This window comes from Hakea prostrata, chromosome 8 (genome assembly GCF_041222555.1).
Source record: "Hakea prostrata isolate BN-2017 chromosome 8, UWA_Hpros_2, whole genome shotgun sequence".
Taxonomy (NCBI): Eukaryota; Viridiplantae; Streptophyta; class Magnoliopsida; order Proteales; family Proteaceae; genus Hakea; species Hakea prostrata.
In genome coordinates this window covers 50,396,469-50,415,463 of record NC_142607.1, presented here as the reverse complement: position 1 = coordinate 50,415,463, position 18,995 = coordinate 50,396,469, and the positions used below count along the sequence as shown (strand labels likewise).

Below are 18,995 nucleotides of genomic sequence, written 5' to 3'. Positions count from 1 at the left end.
TATAAATTTTAGAAAGAGTTTTCTTTTATTTTCTCTCTTTCTTTTGACTAGAAAAGAAAATTGTTTAATTATGTTTAAGTTTTTCCTAAGGGTAATTTTCATATGGACCCCATGAGGTTTGGTCTATGTCATTTTTAGTCCAAAAAAATTGAGACTTTGCATATGCCTCCCCTGTACTGTAGAAAAATATAATTTAAGGACAATTTATCGTTTCTATGACCAATTTGCCCTTATTCTTTTTTTTTTTTGGGCAAATTTCATTTGGACCCCTTGAGGTTTGGTTTATGTCATTTTTAGTCCAAAAAAACTTAGACTTTGCATTTGCCTCCCCTGTACTATAGAAAATGTCAATTTAAGGATAATTTATCACTTTTATGACCAATTTGCCCTTATTAATTTTTTTAATTTAAAATTTGTACATATACATCCTACCTGCCATGAAATTCGTGACTCCCCTTTTAGTCCAAAAATAGGGTTTAAGCTAAGGGGTATTAAGTGATTTTAACAAATAAAGGTATTTTGATCATATTTTGAAATTTATTTGAATTTTAAGACTTTTCTATAATTTTTTAACTAAATGGGAAGTCATGAGTTTCATGGGGATGTATATGTAAAAAATTTAAATTAAAAAAAAAAAAGATAGGGTAAATTGGTCATAAAAGTGATAATTTTATTAATTTATCCTTAAATTGACCTTTTATATATTATAGGGGGAGGCAAATACAAAATCTTAGTTTTTTTGAACTAAAAATAACATAAACCAAACCTCAAGGGGTCCAAATGAAATTTGTCAAAAAAAAAAAAAGAAGGGCAAATTGGTCATAGAAACGATAATTTGTCCTTAAATTGACTTTTTCTATAATACAGGGGAGGCATATGTAAAGTCTCAATTTTTTTGGACTAAAAATGACATAGATCAAAATTCAGGAGGTCCATATGAAAATTACCCTTTTCCTAATTACTGAAGATAATAATGTAATTTAATATAAAGTATAAATAAGTAATATAAAGCTGTAAGGTTAATGTGAGAATTTTAAATAAATAAAATATGTCATGTCAGCATTTAACTAACGGAGTTTAATTGTAGGGGAGAAATAGTAATTATAAGCAAAGTTGAAGGTTGAATTAGTAATTTCAAAAAATATGGGGATAAAGTAGTAATTAAACTATAGCACATGGGACAATAGTAATTATCCCTTCAACTTTTAATACACCAAATGTAAGGCTAAGAAAAAGACAAACAACCTCTTTGTTTCAATACGTAGGAATGGAAGAATGTAAGAATATCAAACCCGTTTCAATGGAGTTTGCATGACATGGGGCATATGGCCACGAACAAAGGCAGAAGCGAGCAAATGCGTGATACCAATTGCAGCGATGATCTCTCCAATCCGGCCTCACCTAGACATGCCAACCCTTTCCTACATCTCTCTCCGACACGTGGGCATTTTGGTAGGTAGACGATGGGTGAAGGGAGAATTCCTTCTCCCCTCATTTCACCCCGTATTAAAGGATATTTAAATAAATTGTATTTTAAAATTTAAATAAGGTAAATGAGACTAAGAGTACTCAAGTCTTTTTATCCATTTCTTAACAGAAAATTTTAAGTCTAAATAATTTGTAATTTTGATAGTGGCTGGTATGTAATTTAAACTTTAAAGTATAATAGTGTTGGTCACTCGTTTCACTGGGGGGTCATGTAAAATATTCGAAAAATCAGCCATCAAGAATTATGTAAGATTCTAAATGGATGACTCGATATACAACGATGGCCCAATTGCTGGAGAGGAGACTACCAATGATGGTTTAGTTGAGCGGTTAAAGCCTAACTTTCATGGGGAGGTCTTGAGTTCACACTCATCCCGCAGAGTCTATATTAATAATATCCCCTAATATAAATTCGCACGCCGCGAAAAGGGGAGAAAAATACCTTACTTAAAGAGACACGTGTCCAGGCGTTCTGACGTCGACAACTTCAAATACTTTCAGGATCTATTCGTTGTTTTCCAGAGAAATGACAAGATTCGATTTCAAAGCGCTTTGTAATCCTCTCTCGAAGCCTCTTGCCAGTTTAGAATCTCAACTCAAATGAAGTTGAGAATCCAGAAAAAGAATCGAAACCCAAAGATTGAATTATCTTTTAGAAGCTTGAAATGTGTAAGAAACGATGTGTATCGAGCAGCAAGTCCCTCTAATTCCATCTCGAAAGCCGTCGTTCGTTCCTCGCAGGAAACCCTCCGCGAATTCTTGGAGTGGAAAAGCGTTCTTAAGGAGATTAGCTGCTAGGACGCCAATGTCGATCTCTAATCTTAAGAGCCTTAGATGGTCTACTGTGATTTTGGGAATTTTGAACTTAATTGTGATTGTCCTCGGCGGGTATTTGGTGAATTCAGTTCTCCCAGCTTGTGGGATAGATGCTCTTCCTATCGTTGTTGTGATGGTGTTTGCTGGCGTAAGAATCATGTTGATGATAGGTACTGGGATTGCTCAAGAAGCTTCGGCGAAAACAATACTTCGTTGTCAGGCTGAGAGCTCCTTTGTTGACTCTTTTATTCGTCATGAAAGACGGGTAAGCTTAGATTTTATCTTCTTGTTCTGATGATACACTTAAGATTCTGTCTTTTGATTAGTACAAGATTTATAGTTTTTTGTGTGTTCAAAGAAGCAGGCCTCACATTTGGTTTATTCAGTAGTAAAGAAATTTATCAAAAAAAAAATGTAATGGGCCTGTGGGTGTCAGTGCTTGAAGTCAGGCTCTCAGAATGACAAAATGAGGGTGTTCACATCAGAAGAGTATAACTGAAGTTAAATTAGAGTTCTGGTATTAGAGTGCTGGTGACATGATGGAAGGATTTCCAATTTTCGGCTATTTTGTGTATATTAGCACTCCCAATGTGTCATGTCCTATGGGACTATAGGAATATCTGCATGAATGTATGTTGCATTACTGGAAAAGCCTTTTGAGTATATTCCTGCTCCTGCTGTTGCACTGCAGCTTGGTCTATTGTTTGGGTACTATAAAAGGGAATGCAAACACAAAAGCAGTAGGGTTACATTTATTTAATATAATTAGATGGGCAAATCTCATATTCTTGGTTCTCAAATAAGCATTAGAAGTTTTTGGTGGGTTTCCAACATGCTTATTTAAGTATCATATCTGAGGTACATAATAGTTAAAAGTCAACACTTATTCTACAGAAACTACTCCCCACAATCAAAGCAATCAAAGCCATTAAATTTGCAGAAACAACTACAACATGAAAAATCGGACCCATCGGTAACCACGCTAGTCAAATTTTAGCCAGAAGGAACCTCCTAAATCTTATGCGTCAAGCTAATATTATGATCTCCCTCAATGGTCTGTGGCCATATCTTATTCTCTTCAGTCTGTTCCCCTACCGGCCTTAGCCTTACTTCTTTTAATAGAAGCTTAGAGCACTTGCCAAGTTGACAATTATACTTTATTAGAAAACAGGGACCGAAAAGAGAATTGATTCAACAAAGACTATTGGAAAGCAGGATCCCAAATGAAAATTCGTTCAACGAATATTATATGAATATGGAAACAACTTGGGAGAGTTAGCATACCATTTTTTGATTCATTCCAACCTATGAATAGATATAGAAGTGGAGAGAGAAGACCTTGTTAAAGCAAAGCAACTAATGGAGGATAGTAGATGATCACAACATGTTGAAGCCTCTCAAATTATCAAGGCCCGCACAAGCAATCAGGGTGCCCACCCCATCTAGACAGGTATACCATCACTTGGTATATTTTCGCTTTCAAAAATTCCCGATAACCTATTTGACCTTGAGATGGTTATATCTCTAGGCTTGATATAACCAGCCATAAAGTCCACCCCGAGTGAGATGCTAGCCACCTTTTGCCCATATCTAGAATGCCTATTCGGCTTACCTTGACAATTACTAAAATGTCCCCAAGAGAATCATGGAGCAAAATTTACAGGCCTATTTCATAAAACAAATCAAAATTGGTTCTGCGAAAAGAAAATAGATAATATTATGTTTAATTCAGTCCCCGTTGAACTTAGTTCTAATCTTCTCTTTCCTACCCTGCCTCCAGTCATCCAGACATGTTGTTTTCTTTTTTGCGCTTCATATTGGAGATAAGTCAGGCATGATAAATAAATATATAGAAGTTTCTCTTTTGCCTGTCAACTTAAATAAAGTTCTTTGAAAATTATAATACATGGTTACTAGACAAAAACTAGTTCCTAAAGTGCCCTTGTTACATGAACAGCCTAGAACCAAAAAAATCTGCTTGGACACCTAGGTGAGGCCTTCAACAGCAATGGGTACAAGCTGTTAATATGCAAGGAAATGAGACTGTGATGTAGTTTTTCCTATGCTTATTTATGCTGCTGCTTTCATGTTGTATAGCAGCTTTCTGGCTTTGCAGTTTGTGCTGTTCTTTTTTTAATTTTTGTGAAGAAGTGAAAGTGTCCATTAATGAAATGAAGACCGTTATTACTTAGTCATACAAGTGCGCTGTGGATTCTGAGTGCAACATAACTGTCTATCATAAGGTGCCAGATTATTGGTTGAATATTCAAGTTATTCCCTGAATTTTGTTATATTGCTATATATGCTGATATGCAGACCTTTTAATTTGAAGCATTTGAATGTTGCAACACAAAATGTTAACTGTTCTAAACCTGGTTGATGCACAGATGAGGTATAAAAGATGGTTATGGTGGACACGATTTGCTATTGTAGTAACTGTATTGCAACTTCTAGGTGCTACCTACCTGGTATTTTCTGTGGGGAAATTTCTTTCTCATCGTGAAACTTCCAAAGGCTGCGTCTTAGGTAGGTTTCTCTTTTTGCCCCATGCGTTCATGATACCTGACAAATTTACATGCTGATGTATTTATTTTTACGTAGCAGATATTGAAATTCAGCAATTCTATTTTGTATCCTGTAATGCAGGCAGTGGGCAGAAGCAAAATTTACTGGTAATTTTTCTGGTTATGCTGTGGTTTGTGGTAGTACTGCAATGTTTCACCGGATCTGATGTGCTAAGATGGAGGTCATTTTATGCAACTCATGACGATGCATGGAAAGCTCATTACAGGGAGGTATTCGATCATGGAATTCGTGAGGCTTTGTGTTGTATGGGACGTGTCAAATACTTGTAGGATTCCATCCTGCTTGATTCTCTCTGTTTCTTTTGTTCTATTATCCAAATGATTAACTTTTTTTTATCTAGATTGTAACTATTGCTTTCGCACTCTCCATCCATCAATCTATGTTTTGCCTTTGTTTTGCAGGAGTGTCTTGGAGGAAGATGAGGTGTATTCAGTTGCACGACTATTGGGTGATCTTGTTGCATATCGTGCAACAGGGACTGGACATTTGGAATTGTTAGCAGGTTAATCTTTTCATATGATTTGGGTTTTTTTTTTATGGCTGACAATGCTATTAACTATGAAGGTGTTGCTTCTATGTGATTTTGTTAGTCTTGTTTTGTTTTTGTTAAGACTTATGTGGTAGAATGATCAGTGCTTTGGTTTTACTATCCATCTCACTTTGTATTGATTGATTGAACAATTTATGGGTATCGTGTGGTTATGTTAACATGTTGATGCACTAGTTGGTCGCATAGGCAGATAATACAAGTTGATGCAATTCAGAAGTAAAAGTGAAATTTCTTAAAATTGTCTTAACAAAATTCTATTCAATTTGAAAATGAAAACAGCCTAGCTCAGGGAAAAAGTTCCTAAAGGATGTCATACAGTTTCTGAATGGCCACAAAAAATGGAGCCAATGATGTAATGCCCTTTCAAAGAGAGATAAATAATGGAGCAATAAGTGTAAGAATTTTCTCTACCTCATTGATTGTGGTATCGTCACAAAGGTTTTCTAGTGCCTCTTCAATGAGTAAAGATAGTCTAGTTTGAGAAAATTAAGACTTAATTTACGTGCTGACTTCTATTTCTTGGGTTATATGAAGTTCGGAGATCATGCTTAGATGGAATATTGGTTTCAGAAGATATGATGTAGAGTTTCTTATTTGAGTTTGTCTTCTTTATTCCTTACAGGCATTCCTTTTGTCATACTTACCAGTTCTACATTCTTCCTTTTGGAGATTCTACCTGGTTCAAACAGTTGGTTCAAGCAGCTGTCCAAATCTTGATATCTTGGGCCTGTTTTTTTATCTGATCCATCCCCTCAGGATCATCCCACAAGGAATTAGGTTTAGTTTGCTTAAAGTTTTTTTTCTCTACAGTTGCTGCAATTTTAAGCACATATAGAAGTGTCACAGGTTGCTAGTTAGTAATGATATAAATTATAATCAAAGTAATCATACCTCCTATAGATAGATAGGAGTTCCAATGCACATTTGCTAAAAAAAGGGCCCTGGTTGCACTCTTTAGCATAATGAAGGCAGGTAATCATTGTGACACTGTTATTGGCAGTTACTCTTCCAAAAAGACACTTCACCTATTGGAATCATTTAATATTTTATGATAATTCATCTTGAGCCAAATTACTGCTTCAAAACTCTTAGAACACAACAAAATCCTAGTCAACTATGAGAAGCACCTCAGAACACCTTTTGTGTAATTTGCATCCTGCTTATGAGAAATAGGGAGCATCAAGTTCTGGATAGTAAAGCCCTCAAACAGACCAGAATTAACTGCTTTTGCCATCCATCTTCCTATGGGCTTATGCGACCAAAAGAACAGGAAATGAGATAATGGGTCCCCTTGAACAGCCAAAGAACTTTGTGGTTCCCATGAACTCCACTAACTAAAATAGAGAACCAACGCAGGAGTAACATAACTGAACCCATTGCTTCTGTTTAACTTCAATTCTGATGTTTCAACTTTCAACTGTTGATCTCCCAAATCTGTAAAGTTCTCATAATGCTTAGGTATGCTATCACATGCTATGTTATTAAAAGAAATGGTGCTCCTAAGGGTTTTATTGGTGGCGTCTGTTTTTCAATATGAAGTTTTCATTTACAAGGTGCTGAAGTATGCTTCTAGCTGTTTAGTTGACCTGTCTAAATTGTTTTTTTCTAATATATGTTTGAACATCCTTTATATTTTATATTTTTTTCTTTTGGAGATCATGCTGGATTTTGTACTAATAATTTGGAACTGCTGCCATGCACTCTTGAATTTGGAATCATGAATCAATTAATCATTTTCATTCTGTTATGTGTCTGATATTGTATTAATAAAAACTTTCTTGGTTCAGGACTTGCTTTATTGCAGAGGCATGGGCAGTCTTCCTGCTCATATGAAGTGCTGAAGGAAGCTTCTAGAGATCAACTTCAGGAAGCTGCACTATTTCATCAGTTTGCTGAAGCTGCCTACACGGTTGCTTGCTCAAACATTCTCAATCTAACATGTTTCATGATATCATGATATGTATTAACATAGGTTTCCGTGCAGGGTCCATTACTTGATTTTGGAAGAAATCCTGTCTTATTTCCTTGTTCGTGGATCTACAGGCAAGGGGTCTTCACCCCCTGGACTCGTAGCAGGTTGTTGATTGACTAGATATATTTGAAAGGTTACAGACAAGCTGGTTTTATCGGTGTTTTAAGTAGATAGTTTTATCCATATTTGAAGTAAATTGTCATGATGTCTTTCCTTTTTCATACTGTTTTAATGTAAATAAATAGTAATTTTTACCGATAAAAAAGAAACTGGTAGTAACTTAAGAATCTTAATGATACTTTAATGAAAAAAAAATGATTTTTATTCTAGAAACATTCCTGATTTATTGAGTTTTTTTTTCTCTAACTATTTGTATGATGTTTAATGTTATGTTGCTGTCTGTTTCTACCACTAATTGAAAATTCGTCTTTGGTATGCTCCTTTCTCTTTTTAGGAGGCCCGTGCTTGAAGGGGATAACTGGTGGCGGGGCCATGCTGCAGCTTTTCTGAAATATGTTAATCTACCCCCAGAAACACTCAAGAAGGGACGTGTTAGTCAGGTGAGATAGTTTGACTTTTGTAATCATCTGTTAGCTTTAGAAACATTATTATCACCATGATACATTCTGCAAAATTTCATAGCATGTGCAACTTTTGACAAAAACAAGGACTATTGGAATCATAGTTGTCACGGCGATGAGGCGATGCAAGGCGGTTTAGGCTAATTGAGGCGATGAGTCGACGAGGTGCCCTCCGAGGCGTTTTAAGTGAAATTTTTAGTGTACATCTCATTCACTCTAAATCTATCATATCTTATATAATAAAAAAACTAATATCAGACTACCTCAAGTCTTCCAACATACTACAAACCACATAATAGGTCTTAAATAAAAAGTCGCGAGAAGAAAAGAAGAGATGAAGTTGCTTGTCGCTGGCCACAGCTTGCCGGAGTGTCGTCGCGGGAATGAAAGAGAAGAAGAGAGGAAGAGAGGAAGAGAGAAAGAGATTAGGGATTTAGAGTGAGAGTGAAAGTGTGAGATTTGAGTCAAGAACTTATTCTCTTTCAATTTTGTTTGTTTTTATTTTTATTTTAACATTTGATCACATGTAGCGTCATTATACATATGCATATAGGTTCAAACAATAGATACTTTACAATCGGAATCTAATAAGTATTTCAATATATGCCTTCGATTAGGCATCTTTCTTGTGATTTAAAAAAGAAAAATAAAAAGCGGACGCCTAATTGCCTAAAAATAAGGCGATGCCAATTTGAGGCGATCCGAAGGAGCCCAGACACTGAGGCGACGCCTTGACAACTATGATTGGAATAGAAGATTCCATCAAGAAATTGTTTGTCTATGTTGAGTTGCAAATATGGTTCTTAATATTTAATTGGAAGCTATCGAGTGATGAAATCTCTAATGTAATTTATGGTGTCTACCCTTGAACTATGCATTTTGCCCTTTCCAGTCTTTGCCTGCCCCTTTTTTTTTTTTTTTTTTTTTTTTAATGAATAAATAGCTTTATTAAAAGATAGAGAATGTAAAAAGGGAGAACAAGAGAACCAGCCTTCAAGAGGGAGGCCAAAAAGAAGACCTGAGACCATAGGGGACAACAATGACCTTGTTCCTTGGGGTACCTCAACTAGGGGATGGGGAATGGAGAAAAACCTAGACGAAACATCAAAACAAATGGCATTCCAAATCATGTCCAGATGTCGAGATTTGGAGGTCCATCTCCTGAGATTGCGCTCCCACCACAAGTGGTGAATAGTGGCACTGAAGACTAGCTTTCCAACCCAGTCGTAGATGAAGGTGCCTGAAAAGTTTATCAAAATCCAAGACCAATCTTGAGCAAAGCCAAAGGAACGTGGCCAAAATGGAGGCAAGGGCGTTCCCCCATAGGCGACGGGGAAAAGGGCAAGTGAAGAAGATGTGGTTGAGGTCCTCTGAGCCGTTCCAACAAAGAATGCAGCTATAACCGGTATGTGGCTGCTAATGAGGAGTGATTGGGTGGGAAGAGCAAGGCTAAGGGCTCTCCAAAGGGTGAGAGAGTGGTGGGGGAGGTGGCCTTAAACCAAACCAAGGGGGCCCAAGGGACTCGTGGAGAAGGGGAACGAAGAAGGTTCCATGTTGAGGAAGTGGTGAAAGTTTTGGTTGGAGAGGAGAGCCAGCCAGTGAGGTCACAAGGGGAGTCCAAAAGGGGGGGGGGATCCCAAACTTGTGTGAGACTAGGGTGGGGGGGGGGCCGAAGAACCATCGGCTATTAAGGAGGAGAGAGGAAGGGTTTTAGGGATGCGGGTCTCACAGACTATAACGGGGCCAAGGAGAGAGAAGAGGATGGCCGTTGAATGCCACAGATCAAGCCAGAAAGGAGTGGAGGAACCTGAAGAGATATAAGTGGAGATGGCGGACAGAGCATGAGGCCTCAAGAGGAGAAACTTCCTCTAGACCCAGGAGGGGTTGGGATGAATAGGAGTGGTTAGGATTGACTCAGATTTGAGAAGGTAGGAATAAACCCAAGACACCTAGATAGAATTAGGCTTGGAGGCAATCTTCCAAATGAGTTTAAGCAGCTGTCCCATTTTAACATGAAAGAAGATGCACTACTCTTTGGCGAAAATGCCTCGAGTAAACCATAAACCTTGTCGATTACATATGGTGAAGCAATATGACCATTGCTTTTTATATTTTAAAATGCTTTATAGTTTAAAATACAAAAAGATGTGTATTCACAAAAATGATTTTACCGCAAGCTTACGGTATCGTGTAGCCAACAGTTCAACTTAGGATACACCACTTTACTCACTTTAAGGAATGCGAGAGTGACATGGACTTGGTTGATTAATTAAATTAAACTAGTGATCCTAACCCACATTCATGGAAAAATGATCTCGGTCTTAACCGTTGCATCTAACCTTAACCATTTATCATCTACAAGTAAAAATAAAGGAATAAACCAAAAAAGAAGAAGCTTAAAGCAATATATAAAATGGACCTAAACTAGAGAGAGGAACGATGATAAGTATCTTTAATTAAGGTTCCATAGAGGAAGGGGACAATCATATAACACAATAAAAATTAAAATCCTAAATGAAGAATGATGCATAACCAGAAGAGGGATTTGGAAAAGGGGGGGGGGTTGGGAGACGATTATTAACAAAGCCTACTTACTTGAAACTTCAATCCTTGAATGGTAAACACTTGATCAATTTGAATTTTTGTACCAACTGCAAAATCCAGATCTGGAGAAGACCAAATCTGAAGTAAATAGGTTTAAAAAAAAACAAATCATGAAGAGAAAAAATTTGCACTTGAAAGATATGCGCGGGAGACTTGTATTGACTAAATAAAGAGATTACAACTTGCTTGAATAATAAAACAATGAAGAAAAAACTAATTGCATTAATTGAAATTACTTTCAAATAAATTCAACCCTAAATATCATGTCCAAGAAAATAAACTAAAACCCAAAGGAGCACTTGAGAAGGAGAGAAAAGTCTATTTGAAATGAGAAGTGTAACCATGTTCCAAGAGGAGAGGAAGGGTATCTATAAAGGCAAGGTTGGGGGAAACAAAATTTGGAAAGAGAATATAGGAACACTAGATTACTTAAAATAAAAGAAAAATAAATAAATAAATTAGGCGTAAAGCACGTGAAAGAGGAAGAAAGGAAAGATGGTGGAGAGATAAAGTGGAAGGAGAGAGTAAGGAAAGAGAGACAATGGAAGGGGAGAAAAGTGGAAGGAATTTTTTTTTTCTTTCAAAAATTGGGAGTAGAAATGTTGGAGGAAAGCGCAGAGAGAGAGTTTGATAGTGGAAAGAAAAAAGGAAAAAGGAAATGGAAAGTGGATGTGGTAAACATGGGAAACAAGGAAAGTGAAAGACTTCTATTCTTTTTGGCTTCTCTACATATTGTGAATATCCCTTAGCTGATTCTTTTGGCTCAACTAAAATTCTTCTTTGCCCATGATCATGGTTGACTTCTTTGATGCTGTCTATACCCTTGGAAAAATATAAATTGATCTAGGTTTGCATTTCAGTCCGCTTTCGGCCCATAATCCTTTTTCAGCCCAAAAAGAATAATCACATCTATGGTTCAAAATCCAAAGTGTACTTTTAATGTGCACGTCCACCTTTCTTAGAATTAACACAACCATGAAAAGAAACCGCACCACTTTATGTGTAGATTTACACATATGGTGTCTGATAGTCTAGAATAGCCTCTAAACTCCAATGAATCCGAAAACATGCAAATAACAACAAAAACTGTAGGTAGCTCTATTCAAAGTATGTAAAATGTGTGCTTTATGCCCTAAGATTTCACACATAAATATGTTCGTCAATGTATGTCAATAGATGGGGGTAAATGATACAATCTTCCTATGAAAATTGTCATGTGACAATCTAGACTATGTCTTTTTCATTCGACTATTGGGATCACCAAATCATCCTTCCTTGTAACACATTAGGTGGTTAGTGCATGAAAACAAACTGTGGTGGATTAACCACAAGAAACTTGACCTCTTTCTGAGTACATAATTGTTTTTGGCTCTATGATGGTGTGATTGGTGCAAAGGTTAAGTATTTGTATTGTGGGTTCAAAACTTAAAAATGATTTCTTGAGCAAAGCAGGGGTGAGGTTGCATATACTTCGGACCTATCCAGACTTCTTAGTAGTTAGAGCTTTGTGCACTAGGATTGATGTAAACTCAGTTTTAACTTTTAGGGTTAGCGTTTTGATGATGTTTCCCTAAAACCAAGGACTGCCCAGAATCTTCCAGCAAAGAATGTGTAGGTTGGTTTTAAGCACTCGAAACCTTACTGGAATGCTGATTTCATATCTTAATTTAACAAGAAGGTCTGAAAATTAGGGCTTAGGGTTTCGATTAGGTGGGGAAATCGGACTGTTATTACTGTTTTGTATTTTCAGAGTTATTCCTAATTGATTTAGAACATTGGTGAGGGTTAGGTTGAAGTAGGGTTTAGGTCTAGAGGTGGAAGATGAATTATAGGAATTTTTAATGAAGAAGATGAAATGCAGAAATTGTTTTCTACAGGAGGCCATCATCAGCCTAGTATATCTTTCCACTTTTCAGTCTTGCTTCATGCCCTCCCATTTGGGTACATTAAGTACCAGGACTTAGAGAAGCCATTACATTTTATTTCCTTTTTCTTGTACTCTTTTTATTTTCAATTTCAGTGTTGCATTACCATGCTCTGTCCATTTCAATATACGTTTTTCATTTCAATCATCATTTAGTCTCATCTGAGTAAAACTAGATAGAATTCATACAATTCAATCATTTAAATATGAGAGCATGATAATTCTACATTTAATAAGCATAAGCATCATTTCAAATTCATAATTCAACATCTCAAGAATACTGTCAACATTTCAACTCAAACAATTCAATCAAGTCATTAAATTGTCATCCAATCCCATGCATTTCTATTCCATTCACAAGTCAATACATCACGCATTTTCATGAATTGCGTGAGTCAATAAAATCAATTCTATATTAACACGTGAATACTAATTGTCTACTAAATGGAATCACCTACTTATGACATACATGAGTTGATCGATAGCACTTACCTGTTCTTGTTCTATGTGTGTGTTTGATACTAGTTCGGTTAAAATCCGCTCTCCCTCTTGTACCCCGAACAATTAATGGCTATTTCGAATTCGTGAGAACCAACAGGGATTTTTCCTTTTTCTTTATTTTCTCTCTCCTCCTTCCTTTTCTCTCTCTTCTCTACGTTCTCCTCTCTCTCCTCTCTTGTCTTTCTCTTCTCCACTCCACTCGTTCTCTCTCCTCTCTTCTATTCTTCTTCTCTCTCTTCCTTTAACGACCTCACTCAACTTTCTCTTTCTCTTCTCTTGCCTTTGTATGTTTCTCTTCTCCTCCACTTTCTTCTCTTTCTCTAAGAGGGGAGGGGTGCTGCTGTTGCTGCCATAGGGAAGAAGAGGCAGAGAAGGGGGGGGGGGAGCAAATGGGTTGGGGAAGGGAGAGGTTGGCGCAGGTTAGGGAGAGGCTAGGGGAAGGTGCTGGGGGTGTTGTGGGGTGTGAGGATGGCTACTGCCAGGTCATGGCAGCAAAGGGAAAGGGTAAACAGGGTGTGCAGGGGCAAGGGAGGGGTTGAGGGTGAAGGGGTGGGGGTGCCTTGCATGGGTAGGGAAGAGAGGGGAAGGAGCTGGAGTTGTTGTACTTACTTGGATGCTTGAAGAACACTTGCTGAAATTTGAATGGTGCTGAATATTGAGGAAAATTTTTACCAAAATCTGCAGAGGCCCCCACAATTGGAACCCCGGTCCACAAACTCTAACTTTTCAATCAATAATCAGACTTCAACTTGCAAGGAAAGAATATGCTTTAATTTATAGCCTACTAAAAGAACTAGACTCTAAGTGGGATTCCTCTATAGATTGGGATTGCACCACTTAATCTTGACCATTGATATAAAATCTTAACATCCAAAGGTCCTTAATGGACACATGCTAGAATAAAAGTATTAATTAACTAAAAATCTAATAAGCACATGCCTAATTTTTTTTGGATGAATAAATAATTAAATTAACGCAAGAGAAACAAACATACAAGAGACGTTCTTTTAAGAAGAAGACCGAAAGGAAAGGTTAAGGCCCTAGGGACAACAATAAGCCTGTTCCTTGGGGTATCAGCAATCTTGGGGAGGGGAGGAGCAACAAGCCTAGAAGAAACATCAAAACAGATGGCATTACAAATCATATCTTTCAAGCGAGATTTGGAAGTTCATCTTTGAAGATTCTGTTCCCACCAAAGATGATGGACAACAGCATTGAACACGAGCTTACCAACCCAATCACAAATGGAGGAGCTTGGAAAGTTTCTTAGAATCCAAGACCACTCACTAGCGAAACCAAGAGATCGCCTCGAACGGGGCCAAATAAAAGAAAGGGCTTTTTTCCAGATAGAACTGGAAAAAGGGCAATAGAAGAAAAGGTGATCAATGTCCTCCAAACCATTCCAACATAGGATGCAACTTGGGTCAACAGGGATATGGCGGCCAATAAGGAAGGATTGGGTGGGGAGGGCTTGGTTGAGAGATCTTAAAAGGGTAAGGGAGTGCCGGGGAATGTGGTTTTTGATCCAAAGGGGGCAAGGGGGTTTAGGGCTATAGGCACGGAGAAGGTTCCAGGAAGAGGAGGTGGTAAAGGTCTTGGAAGGGGAGGGAAGCCAAATGGTGATGTCACAGGGAGAGTTGGAAATAAGGGGAAGGGAATCCCAAACTAGTGTGAGAATGGGGAGAGGGGCAAGGGACCAAGAACCATCAGAAATGAAATTGGACAAGGGGGTGGACTTGGGAATATGGGAATCATAAATTGCTCGGTGGCCAAAAAGAGAAAAGAGAATGCCCATTAGATGCCGCAGGGACACAACAAAAGAAGTTTCCTCTAGATCCAAGAGGGATTGGAGGGCATGGGGGCCGTTCAGAAGGAATCTGAACGGAGGAAGGAGTAAACCTAGTTAACCTAGATAGAATTTTGCTTTGAAGCAATTTTCCAGATAAGTTTAAGAAGGCAAGCATAGCTAACATCAGTGATCCGGCGGATGCCGAGGACCCCTTCAGAGGTTGGGTGATAGATGGTTGACCAATAAACAAGGTGGATGAAGCGGGAAGCTTCACGCCCCTTCCAAAGGAAAGCAGAGAAAAGGGACTCCATGTCATGAACAATGGATTTCGGGATGGAGAATATTCCACATCAATAGAGATAGGAGGATTGGAGGACAGCGGATGAGCACTAGACAGCCAGCAAAGGAGAGAAGCTTACCTTTCCAAAGTTTGAGCTTTTTACGGATGTGATCAAGCATGGGAAGACAAGTGAAGGGGGTGAGCCTACTAGGAATGAGGGGAAGACCGAGGTAGGTAATAGGGAAGGTCCCAGGCTTGAAGCCTGAGAGACCAAGGAGAGAGGCACGCATCTGATCAGAGACCCTAGAGAGGAAGATGGTGGATTTATCGAGGTTTACTCGGAGACCAGAGAGAGATTCAAAAAGGGAGAGGGCCGAGAGGATGGAGAAGATGGATAGATGATCAACTTTGGAGAAGATCATAAGATCATCAGTGAAAGCGAGCTGCGAGGTAGGTGAGCTTGAGCGACTTACATTTGGGAATGGGAAAAATGAGGAGTTGGTCCGTGTTAGATTGGAGGATACGGGAGAGGGCCTCCAAAGCCAAGGAGAAGAGATAGGGGAAATAGGGCATTCTTGGCGAATACGAACACGAGAAGAGAAGAATCCAACATGGGTTCCATTAGTGATAATGGAGAAATGGGGGTTGGAGATGCAGGTCTCAATATAGTGGATGAAGGGAGGGGGGAAACCCATCGAGGAGAGAGTATTACTGATAAAGTCTCAGCAAATGGAATCGAAGGTTTTATGGAGGTCTACCTTGAGCAGGGCAGCCGGGGAGTAAGAAGATCTGTCAAATCCACGAACAATTTCTGCACAAAGGAGGATATTGTTGGCAATACTACGGCCGGAGATGAACGTGGATTGGTTCAAACTCACAAGGGAAGGCATGACCTTTTTTAGCCTATTCGCTAGGACCTTAGAGATGAATTTGTAGAGGAGATTGCAAAGAGAAATGGGGCGGAAATCCGAAAGAGAGGAGGCAACTTGCTTCTTAGGGATGAGGCAGATGATAGTTTGATTGATGGAAGAAAGCTGGGAAGGGTTAAAGTAGAAACTGCGAATAGCATGAACAAGATCGTGCTTAAGGAAATCCTAGGAGGTGAGAAAGAAACCTATGCTAAAGTCATCTGGACCAGGGGCACGATTGGACTTGTGGGACTGAATGGCTAAGGGGATCTCTTCATTGGAAGGGATAGCACAAAGAGAAGAGAAAGAGGAGTCGATGAATTTATTGAAAAGGTTGGGAGGGAGAGGGGAGTTGGGAGGGAGAGAAAGAGGGAAGAGAAGGTTGGAGAAAAAGGAGGTGACCTCAGCCTTGATACTAGGGGGATTGGAGATCCAATAACCAATACAAGTGAGGAGAGAGGGAATGGAATTGAAATTGTTGTGGGCTTTGAGGGATTTATGAAAATAGGCGGAGTTAGAATCACCAAGCTCAAGCCATTTGATTCGAGCTTTCTGGCGGAGAAAGCTTCCTTCAAGGGAGAGAAGAGAGGAGAGATCAGAGGAGAAAGCTTTTTCCTGGTCGGCAAGAGAAGGGTTGGAGGGGTCAATAAGGAGAAGATTTTGGATTCTTTGGAGATCCAAGCGACAGGAAGAGACCCTCGTGGGAATGTTGCCTAAGGAGGAGGAATTCTAGGATTTGAGGGCTTCCTAAGTGTTGCGAAGCTTGTGAGCAAAAGCAGTAAGGGGGAGAGAGTGGCAGTGGACAGGCTTGGACCAAGCAATTTTGACATTGGGAATGAAGGAAGGGTTAGAGGTCCACATGTCAAAGAATTTGAAAAGCTTAGGGCCAAAGGAGGTAGAGGGGGAGAGGTGGATGAGACAGGGGGAGTGATCAAAGAGACCAGAATTAGGGAAGAAAGCATGGAAAGCAGGAAAGGAAGAGAGCCAGGAGGAATTAGAGAGGAATCGATCAAGCTTTGAAGCAATTCGATCTGGCCCTAAGCGACGATTATGCCAAGTGAGGGAGTGCCCAGACCAACGGAGATCAGAGTGGCCAGAGTCTTCAGTGTAAGAGTTAAAGGCATCAATCGCTATAGGATCCAAATGGGAGCCTCCCACTTGCTCATGAGAGTATCGGATTGAAATCCCCGTCAAGGCGCCAAGGGAGATCAGAGGAAGTGGAAGAGATAGAGCGGATATCCTGCCAAAGGTCAAGACGATCAGAAGCTTGATTGAAACCATAAATGATGGTGATAAGAAAGGGGGAGGAGTTGGGGGCGAGAATGCTAAGATGCATGAGTTGAGGAGAGGATTTCAGAAGAGAGATTTGGAATCTAGAGGGGTCCCAGAGAATCCAAATCCGACCATTGACATATGTGTTAGAGTTTAAAAGAATTGAGGACTCAATAGCTAACTCAACTACTAACTCAAAGCAACTTCCTAACCAAACTGGACTCTGTAATTAAACTGGAATTAAATTCCAGTAACTAAATAGGGCAGAAAGTGCTCAAAATACCCCTCCTAGGGGGTTCAGCCAGCCTAGGGAGGCTTCTTGGAGTCTCTTGTGGGCCCCACTTAGGGTTTTGGACAAGTATCCGAATTGTGTTCCCATCAAGGATAATTATGGCTTGATCGACTTAAACTCTTGGGACATGTTCTTGTTATTTCTTGCTTCATTTTGGATTTCAGCCATATGAGATTGCTTCATGCATGGAAACAAAGGCTTGTGAATAGCTAAAACTGTTAAGATGTCTATACCATAGAAATTGTTTTTTTGGTCAACTATACCATAGAAAATTCAATATAATATAGATTATAGACACTATGATTTATAGATCACTAAACTTGATAATTTAGCGCAAAATGGATGATACCAATCAGTTTGCTTTTATCCACTGACCAGAGAGGAACTTTCTTTGATACCATGCAGAAGTTTGGAAGAATGGCTTGCGACATTTCGTTCATAGCCTCCCTTTATTTTTATAATATCAGGAACATTTTGAATAGGTACAAGTATTAATGACAAAACTACTCTGGAACCTGTATTACTAAAAATTCTTATCAAGGCTTTTGCTATTTATTTTAGTTTCTTTCATATTCTTATTAAATATCTGATAAAAGAACCATCATAACTTCTTTTTTTCTCTCGTGGCTATTTACCATGGTGGTGGGTCAATTTTGACTACTAACAAAAATTTTCCTTTCTTTTTGTAAATGTGGATTTTTTTATAATTTCTTTGTTGTCTAAGGCATAATATTTTATTTATTTATTTTTTACTTTTGCTTCTCATTCTTAGGCAAAGCGTGAAGCTGCTTACTTTGTTGTGGTTCTCCATCATATGAGATCAGTAGTCATTGCTGTACGGGGAACAGAGACTCCTGAAGACCTTTTAACTGATGGGCTATGCAGGGAATGCACCCTTTCAGAAGAAGACTTGGGTGGGCTGATAAAGTCTCTCTCTCTCTCTCTCTCTCTCTCTCTCTCTCTCTCTCTCTCTCTCTCTCTCTCTCTCTCTCTCTCTCTCTCTCTCTCTCTCTCTCATCTGAATGTGTGTTTAGCAGTGAATTTTTTTTTAACATGTTTAATTTGTTGTCTGATTCTCATGTGCTTGTGTAGATGCATGTGTGCTGAGGTCATGATTTCATTTTTTTTCTAAATATATTTTCTGAAATTTAAGCAAGTGTACAAGTTAGTGGGCTGCAAATACATTTCTCTCTAAAATAGTCTATTGCCCGTACAACATTGTACCATGCAGATAGCATGCTGCACAGGTGCTCCTGACTCTTCATCTTTCTCATTAGGTTGGTCTAATGATCCTGCTACACAACAAATGTTTCTTTGGTGTTTGATTTAAGCAACATCCCTGGAAAAGAAGATGCAGATGTTTTGTTCTATTTTCTACTTCAAGGCAAATTTAGGAGGTTTTAAATGGATAGAAAGTTCAGTCTCTTGTACT

At 38.7% G+C, this 18,995-nt stretch overlaps 1 protein-coding gene across 2 annotated transcripts in view; it reads left to right on the top strand.

Moving 5' to 3' along the window:
- Positions 1-2,003: 2,003 nt before the first annotated feature.
- LOC149008446 (lipase class 3 family protein) overlaps positions 2,004-18,995 on the top strand; it is a 43,161-nt gene continuing 26,169 nt past the window's right edge. For both annotated transcript variants that reach the window (XM_089166666.1, XM_089166667.1), the window contains exons 1-8: positions 2,004-2,569; positions 4,692-4,830; positions 4,951-5,155; positions 5,292-5,392; positions 7,228-7,349; positions 7,425-7,516; positions 7,867-7,972; positions 18,336-18,490. In XM_089166666.1, coding sequence (XP_089022792.1) covers positions 2,168-2,569; positions 4,692-4,830; positions 4,951-5,155; positions 5,292-5,392; positions 7,228-7,349; positions 7,425-7,516; positions 7,867-7,972; positions 18,336-18,490 — 1,322 coding nt within the window. In that variant the 5' untranslated portion in view covers positions 2,004-2,167. The remainder of the gene's footprint in view (positions 2,570-4,691; positions 4,831-4,950; positions 5,156-5,291; positions 5,393-7,227; positions 7,350-7,424; positions 7,517-7,866; positions 7,973-18,335; positions 18,491-18,995) is intronic.